The sequence below is a fragment of the Eurytemora carolleeae genome, unplaced genomic scaffold, assembly GCF_000591075.1.
Source record: "Eurytemora carolleeae unplaced genomic scaffold, Eaff_2.0 scaffold93, whole genome shotgun sequence".
Taxonomy (NCBI): domain Eukaryota; kingdom Metazoa; phylum Arthropoda; class Copepoda; order Calanoida; family Temoridae; genus Eurytemora; species Eurytemora carolleeae.
This window is the reverse complement of record NW_019396929.1, coordinates 81,405-90,657: the sequence shown is the minus strand read 5'-3', so window position 1 is coordinate 90,657 and position 9,253 is coordinate 81,405. Positions and strand designations below refer to the sequence as shown.

The window sequence follows — 9,253 nt, the reverse complement described above, 5'->3', positions numbered from 1 at the left end:
TTGAAATAAAGGCAAAAAGAAACCCCTTCTTTTCAAAAACGCTTAAAAGTTAGCATGGGTCACATTGATCAAAAGGTTGCATGCTCTCACGCAAAGAATCAATGATCAATGATCAGCTTTTTATGTTCCGACTAGAAACTATATTTATATATTATACTTTATTCTTTTTTTTGTCTTATCATATTGTACCATTTTACCTTTGTGTACGTAATAAATCTGTAATAATAAAAATTTCGCCAATGACTGAAGTCATAAACAAGTGCTTTGTAGTTCTAAAGCTACAAAAGGTAGTTAGTGAGGAAAAATCAAACTTTTAATAGCTGTCTGGATCTAAGTGTGGTTGGGGTATGGTATGAAGTGAGACTGGTTTTAAACGTGAGACAAACTATTTTGATAAAGTAGGATGATAATAAAATGTAACTCTATCATGAATGTTATTTCATCATGAATGGCAGCAAAAGAACATTTTTAAAAGATGAAAATAAAGACTCAATCACAGATACATAAATCTACAGGGGTTGGGGGGTTGGACAGGGGGGGAAGAGTACTTAGCATTTTTGAAATTGACTTCATGCTGCGCTTGGTATTGTATGTGCCCTGGGTTCGGTGCGTTTACCTTGTAAAAAGTAGGAAATCTTTTTAGAATTAGCAGTGTATTATTGTCAGATCTAGGATCATTTCAAACTCAGGGATAGAAGAAGACGAAGGCCGGAAATCGCCGAAAATTTGAAGTTTTTTTTGATTTTTTGAGCTCACCGTTCTTTTTTTTTCATTTTTCCTTTTTACTTCTGGCAAACCAAAATACTCAGAGTCAATTTGAGAACTTTTTGATCAAGCATTGATCTTGATCTTATCCTTGATCTTATCCTTATCCAGATCTACGAATTCATTTGATTCCTCTTTTCCATGGTGGTCATAACCTGCAGGAATTACAAAATTGAAGGGATAAAGTTACAGCATAGTTCTGTGGCTCTAAGAAAAATATTTTAAAGATATATCCAAAATAAAGTTACAGCATAGGTCTGTGTTTCTAAGAAAAAATATATCCAAAATATAGTTACAGCATAGGTCTGTGTTTCTAAGAAAAAATATATAAAAAATATAGTTACAGCATAGGTCTGTGTTTCTAAGAAAAAATATATCCAAAATATAGTTACAGCATAGGTCTGTGGCTGTAATAAAAAATATATCCAAAATGAGAAGAGAAACCAATATTCTATTTCTATTTCAATTTAACATTCTTTTCAAACTATTTACGCAAAGTTTTTTTCTATTAAAATTTCATCAGATTTATTTCCGCCGCTAGTGCGACCCAAAAAACTGTGTCATAGGAAGACGACATATAGTCAATTTATGAGTATTTGATGTTTTTTTATGTTTAGTTTGACCAGTAGTTTGGTAAATAAAATGAATCTGTGTACACTGCACAATTCCATGACTTTTAGACCTTTTTTAAATTTAAGATAGTCCAATAACATGATATACAGCAATTGTGCATGCACTGTGATTTAAAGGTTGAAAGCTCTCACGCCAAAATCAAAGTCAAAGGTGTTGCGACACTTCAAAGTCGGCCCTATCAATTTTGTATATGACCACTTTTTCAACAATTTTCAATTAAATTATTATTATTTATTTAGGGTTAGGTTAGGTTAAAACACTTTCTGGGCCGAGCGCTGCGGTTAGGACAGGCTAGGGGGCCGAGTACTGCGGCCACGGGTTAGGTTAAGTTAAGACGCTTTCTGGGCCGAGTGCTGCTGGTAGGACAGGCTAGGGGCCGAGCGCTGTGGCCACATGTCTTACATTTAAGATCCATATACAAAATTTGATAGGAGCGGTGGGGTGGACTTTGAGGGGTCCAAAAATCGTTCTCTAGGAAATTAACGAGTTATGCTTGAACAAGTATAAGATTTCAATCAGATCTGCAAATTATTTTAGTTTAACGTGGCTTTACTCGATAATAATATTATAGAATATTTGCGCTGTAACAACACCAAAAATATTTCTTTAAATGCGTCTTCCAATTCCACAGTTTTCTGTTCCTCACTGTAGGATTTTGGATTGTACAGTGATAACCAGAAAACGATGGAATTGGAAAACGACATTATAGTAATACTTAAGTGTATTAATTAATTAATTTTGCAATACTTAATTTTGTATTTTTAAATGTAAATTGTTCTTAAATCCCTAATTTAGTCGAATAAGTCTGCTTTTATTGCACAATTGATGTGTCTCGTGATCATTTGTCTTTTTATAGTTATAACTTGATTCTGACAGTCGTCTTTTTAGAGTTTTCTGGTTATCACTGTATTATGTTTCTGTTCAGTCGACTTTTAGTTTGCCTGGTCCAGGTGGTGTAAATGAAATTTAGTGAGTGTATTGTAGTCTGACACTGCTTTGTATAGAATGATATCACCCAACAATACTCACTGGATTATTATTGTAAAGGGACTATATAGTCACACACACAAACACACACATTCCGACAAACACAAACATGTCCATAATACTAGTTACATATAAAACAAATTAAATGTGTTCGATACTAAGTTTCATGACGATACTCTGTTTTGAGTTTCAGACTCAGAAACCTCAGTACACTTTTTTCAAACAAAGATATGGAAGTTCCTGAGCCTGAAATTTAAAAGAGTATCGTTGAACGAAACTTCCGAGTTTCCTTTTTGGGGTCTTATTATTTGTGTAGATTTTGATTTAAGAGATTTGATAAAAATGGTAAGATATAAAGGATTAAATAAAATAATATTTCAAAACAAAACTATCGATACCTACAAAACTGGGTAAACCCATTTGTGAAACCCGGGTTCCAAAACTGGTTTTCATAACGATACCCTGTCTTAAGTTTTGGCCTCTGGTGTGTTTTTCTGTGCACACATTAAAAAATTTGTCCATAAACTTTGCTAAATTTTCCGTAAGCAAAAAGTGTACAGCATCTTATAAACAAACCAGTGTGTCAGTTACACTGAGTATTTTTATATTTTACGAAAAGGTTTATTATGTCCTGTCAGAATTAAAAGATTCGCAAATGAAAACAGGAAAATTTGAAGAATAAAGTCAAGGCAATATATTTTAAAGGGACTGCTCACTTATTTTGGCAATTTCAGTGTAAAATTAAAAGCATATTAGTTATTCCTTGGCATTAGTCTTTATTTCCAAAGAAACATGTGGCCGGAGTTCTTAACGATAAATTGACTTTTTCTCCGGCCACAGTTATCTTTGAAAATTAAGAAAATTTAGTTTACCCTTAAAATACCCAAATAAGTGAACGGTTCCTGTAATTAACGAAGAAAGAGTGTAAAAGTGGCGCAAAGCGCTCCGGATGCCAAGTACCTCTGGATCAACTGGAACACACAAAATAAACAAACAACATGAAAGTCTAAAAGTTGAAACTAAATGAGGCAAATTTACTCCAGGAAAAACAAATTAGTACAAAGCAAAAAGTAAAGCAGAATGTAATTCTCAGAGCAGAACATGTTTACAAAAGATTTACGTTCTGTCATACCAGAAATCAGATTTACGTTCTGTCATACCAGAAATCAGATTCACGTTCTGTCATACCAGAAATCAGATTTACATTCTGTCATACCAGAAATCGATCTATCTTAAGTATGAAAGAAAAATAATCAGGATTTCTTTCTAAAACAATATTTCCTTTTAATAAGAAAAAATCTAACTAAAGGTAAGATTTGTTAAAAAAGGTAAGATTTGTTAAAAAAGTCCAAATATAAATTTCGAACAACTTTATTTAATGTAACACGTCTAATTAAAACAAATTTCACGGTAAATTAAAATCTTTTCATCTTGGAGAGCTTTTTGAGAAGAAGAAAAATGTTTAAATTTTATATATTATGTATATTATGTTTATCATGTATAATATGTAACTTTCTTTCTCGTATTTGAATGTAAAATCAAAACTTGAGAAACTCTTATTTAATTTATTAGATTTACTTTAACGATACCATCATAACGGCATCCTTTCGTTAATTATTGCATTTAGTTAAACGATTCGGCATCCTTTCGTTAATTTATTAGATTTACTTTAACGATACCATCATAACGGCATCCTTTCGTTAATTTATTACATTTACTTTAACGATACCATCATAACGGCATCCTTTTGTTTATTTATTACATTTACTTTAACGATTCGGCATCCTTAAGTTAATTTATTTGATTTACTTTAACGATACGGCATCCTTTCGTTAATTTATCAGATTTACTTTAACGATACCATCATAACGGCATCCTTTCGTTACTTTAGAATAAACACAATAACAAAGTTTTGGCTTGCCTGGTTTCTTTCAATTCCTGACGACTGAAGAGTCTGGTTCTAAATAAAAGAAGCAATTTATCTAATTTTTCTTTAAAACCAGATTAATGAAACCCTACCGTAAGTGAATCTTAAAATTGTTTTTTTTTTTGATGCAAGGCTCCTAAATACATATTAACACTGAAATAGATTAATAACTCTCAACTAAAAGTCAAATTTTCGTATGTTCCATATATCCCCATTCAAACCTATGAATACGAATACATTTCAGATAAATTTATATGATTTGAGATTTCTTATTTTGAATTGTAGAAAAATTCCTTAAATATTTCTCTTTGAAAGTATAACACACTTAAAGTATAACACCTTTAAAATATGGAGGGGGGGCACATTGAACCAAGCTTATTCCGATTCAGTTTTCAAATATACAGGGTGTCCCTGGACGATTTGATCTTTTAAGTATTGCGGCTTTTATTTAGATTTTACAAGTAGAACTCTTGAAACAATAGTCACAAAATATTTCTGGAAATTTCCGAATTGAGGTCTGATGTTTTAGTGCTTTCAAAGTTACGGGAAGATTTTCATTTAGGTTCAGACAGTTTGGGGTTTATTTTATAATAAAAAACATCTGGACGAAATTTTTTAAAGCTCCGAAAATTTTGCATGCATAAAAAGAAGGTATAGATGTAAATATGGATTGACTCTTTTCTTTATAGATTTTTATGTCATTATCATAATTTCAGAAATTATTATCCTTGCGTCCTTTTTCCTTATTCTCTTTTCTTTATATTCTACTTTTTTTAAACTCTCAATCTTTATAATTTCATTTTTTTCTTCTTCTCATTCCTCATACCTTCATCGTCTCTACCTTCTTTCCCTTCTCCATCCCTCCTCCTTCCTCAATGATACAAGATATTCTTTATTGTATTTCTAGCCCAGGGTTATCCTAACTGGTTTATATACATTACATAGTCCTCACATATCCTTTATGTTGTTAGACCTATAGGACCTACAGTCTTTACTTTTTATGTCTCTTTCTGTCTTTTCTCTGCAATATTTAAGTGGAAAGCTTAAATTCAACCCTCTGATCGTCATATCTTATTAGGTTAAGGTCGCCACTAGTGGCTTATTCTTTGTGGATAAGTCTTTAATGCACTTTAGAATAAGTTGAATAAGCTCAGGTTAGTTTAACTACATCTTAATGCCGCAAAGATCTGTCTGTATCTATTTGTATGCTCAAAGTTCTGTCTGTATTTATTTGTCTGCTCAAATATCTGTCTGTATCTATTTGTCTGCTCAAAGATCTGTCTGAATCTATTTGTTTGCTCAAAGTTCTGTCTGTATCTATTTGTCTGCTCAAGGATCTGTCTGTTTCTATTTATCTGCTCAAATATCTGTCTGTATCTATTTATCTGCTCAAAGTTCTGTCTGTATCTATTTGTCTGCTCAAGGATCTGTCTGTATCTATTTATCTGCTCAAAGTTCTGTCTGTATCTTTTTGTCTGCTCAAAATTCCTCTCTCTGTCCATTGGAATAAAAGAAAATTCTTAGTGAATTTAATTCAATAATGTTTAAATAGTATCACAACCACTTTGGTTCTGTAAACCTGACAAATAATAAATTATTGTATACAGTGGTCCCCAAAATAATATAAAATACAAAAATTTTACCCTCCATGACAGCAATACATACTATTTATCTCATTTCTATGCCGTCTTTATATTCCACTTTATTATGGCGACCACAGCACATAAACTAAACATATTCAGAAATTAATTAACTAGCTGGAGAACCCATTTTTTCTCCGATCAGAAGGAATACTGTTCTTAACTTTAAATTTAACTGGGAGCCGGGGTGTTAAAAACTAGATTATGACAGGGAGGTTCGAGAAAATGGGTTCATGAGATGAGATTGATTCATTTGATGAAAGACATTCAGCGCCCCTGGTAGTAAAGAGGGAGGAATACCAAAGGGGCGTGGCATCATGGGCGCCGAGGCGAAACGTAGGCGTTCCATTTCAGATTCTGCAATTCGCTTCGTTTTTGCCCTTCTGTTTTGGAACCAAATTTTGACTTGAGTTTCTGTAAGTTTAAGATGATTAGAGAATTCTGCTCTCTCTGCTATGGAAAGATATTGTTTCTCTCTGAACTTCTTCTCCAAGGAGTTCAACTGCTGGGTTGTGAAGGGGGTCCGGGGCTTCCGGTTCGGTTTATGTTTTCTCAGGGTACATTTCAGAGGAACTTGGGGCCCGTTCATAACTCCTGAAAAAAAAATCATTTTAGAATAATTAAATAAACATAATTCAGGAAATTCTGAGAAAATTGATTTATGGGCGTTAATTATGGGCGTATTCGTGTACACCTCTGGTTAATGATTTCTCAAGCGAGAATATCTAGATAAAACAATGGTTTAATTATCTCTAAATATGCATATAATACATCTATAAATTGTTTTATATCAATGCATGAAAATAATATATAGCATGATGTTATTAACTTATCAATGTTACAACCTAATTGAAAACATAATTTGAATTTCACAAAACAAATTAAATTGAAGCCGTGAGTTCGCAATTTGCAAAATTGGCTTAATTTCTTTTGGCGCAATAGTCTGAAAACTTCGCAAAGTTTGAACAAATAAAACTTTTTGAACTAATCATGATAAAAAAATCGATTAGACCGAAAACAGAATCAAAGTTAGACACTTAGATAGACAAGGAGTCACTAATTAAACATTTATTTTGGTCTTTAATTAGCCAAATATCATTTTATTATACCTAGCTATAATCTTTACCGAGGACAAATTAAATAAAACCACAAAATAAAACTTTTGCATCGATGAATTTAATGGGATTTGGTTTAATCAAATTGGATTCAAGGGAGGGGGAGGGGGGGGGCTGGAAAACCACGTTAGAATGGAGAAAATTCTCTCAACCTAGTTTCTAATGAGTATGATATGGTAAACTAAACATTGCTTGATTAAAGGCGTTCATCCCAGGGGGGAAAATATTAAAGAATTTTGGTTGGTTTGGAGTATCTTGTCTGAGAGAGAGGAGGGGATGGGGGTACGCCAGGGGGTGACGAGGGAGGGAGGGCGGAGACACTGCTCCATCTCTCTCCTCATTTCCAGGATCTATATCATCACAGTCAGAGTCTACAGAAACGTCCTCATCCTCGTCCCGACTCTCGTCATGAACATCATCGTGATCATCATCATCTTGTTCATCGTGATCACGATGAACAACGGGGGACATAAACTTGTTTTCTAAGAGTGAAGCTACGCTGAATGAAAGTTTTTTTTTCTCAATTATGGTTTCATTTGTTTTTTCATCTCCTCCTCCTCTTTCACCCTGCAAATCCATCATACTTTGCAGATGTTAGCTAGTCACTCGAAACCCAGTTTGAGGACGGATAAATTTAGACGTTAAATTTATTTTGTAACTAATATCAATGGATATGAATCCAATTTAGATATATCCTTATACACACAAAACTAGGATATCCTATGATATAAAAATATCTTATTAAATATCTGGATATAATAAGTCTCCTTGTTTGCTAAGCATTCTCTAGAGAACTGAATAAGAGCTTGAAACCTTGTATTCTCGGCCCCGGTCTCTCTCCAGCAGCGGTAAAGGTTCCGTCCAATCCTAGCAGCTCCGCTTCTGTACCCAGCCAGGACCCGGAGTAAAGGATGTGCGCTCTAATGGGGCAATAAGGCTTTGGCGTGGTAATAGGATTTGGATTTATTGGGATTTCTCAAGATGAAAGTTTTTGTGATGCTAAATATGGGGGAATAGTGTACATTAAGAAACCATCTATCTTGGGCTATACCGGGACCTATAAGTTTATCTATTGTGTGAAAATCTAGGAGATGGTAGGGGGGAGAGAAGGGAGAGAAGGGGGGAGGGGAGGGAGATAGGTGTGCATGAATTAAAATTGTATGCATGGATGGTCCTAAACAATAATCATTATGTTATATTCTAAACTTATCATATTTATTTACCCTAAAAAGGAGTCTTTGCCACAAACTTTGATTTTTTAATCTCTATATCTTTCCAACCCAAAGTCGTAGACCTTTGATATTTTAAACTATGCATTCTAATAGATCAAATAATCTAATAATAAAATATGAAAGGTTTACACCATCAGGTTGAAAAGATTTAGGGATTAGAAAATTTGAGTTTGTGGCAGAGACTCAATTTCTTTAAAATAACCGGAATACGAATTAAAGATTTACAGATTTAATCTTTTTGTATGATATGAAGTAAATAATATTTTTGCTCAAGGATATTAAGAAACTTAAAGAATCTGTTCTCCAGCTGCAAACAGGTATTTTTAATTTAGCAGAGATGCAACAATAGGAACTTAAAGGGAAGAGTGCCTGAAATTCTTACTTGAATTTATCTCTTCCTGAGATTTCACTGAATTCTATCAGAAAACTCTGAAAATTATTCATCAAATTTTGAAAGTGTCGCAACACCTTGGCCTTTGGTTTTATCTCACCAACTCCCTTAATGAAACTGTAAGATTTTACAGATAAAAAAACGACGATATCTTTCATATTCTTGCTCAGGTAACCACTGTACAATAGTGTACACTCCAGATTCCCAGATATCCCACTCTATAAATAGAGGGTGGTAATATGAATTACCGTTGTCAGTCCCTTTAAGAAAAAGGAAATTAAAATTTTATTTAATTCTTTAACATACAAAAGTTTAAACTTTAACATACAAAAGTTTAAACAAAATCGTAAAAGAATCTAAGGTTCTCACTTTTTTGTTTTTGTTGAATTTTTGTAATCCATTTAACAGGGCGTAGCCCTATTGTACCGCACTAGACGGCTCGACAGTCAACAGATAAATAAACAATTTGGAAATATTATATTTGAGATTGTTCTTGTTGCATTTCATTAACGAACTGTATTGTTCACCACTCCTGGCTATTCATTAACAGAACAAATGATTCT

General features: G+C 33.2%; 1 protein-coding gene across 1 annotated transcript; it reads right to left on the bottom strand.

Moving 5' to 3' along the window:
* Nucleotides 1–5,827: 5,827 nt before the first annotated feature.
* On the bottom strand, nt 5,828–7,849 carry LOC111710234 (homeobox protein XHOX-7.1). Its single transcript, XM_023484298.1, has 2 exons — nt 7,249–7,849; nt 5,828–6,551 (listed from the first exon to the last, which is right to left on the bottom strand). The coding sequence occupies exons 1-2, from the start codon at nt 7,647–7,649 to the stop codon at nt 6,155–6,157; spliced, it is 798 nt and encodes a 265-aa protein (XP_023340066.1). The 5' UTR covers nt 7,650–7,849; the 3' UTR covers nt 5,828–6,154.
* Nucleotides 7,850–9,253: the final 1,404 nt, after the last annotated feature.

Excerpts from the sequence above, each read along its gene's own strand:
- LOC111710234 (XM_023484298.1), bottom strand. The coding sequence starts at position 7,649 with ATGATGGATTTGCAGGGTGAAAGAGGAGGAGGAGATGAAAAAACAAAT. Across the intron at positions 6,552-7,248 it reads TTTAATCAAGCAATGTTTAG|TTCAGGAGTTATGAACGGGC; the intron begins TTTACCATATCA and ends AATGATTTTTTT.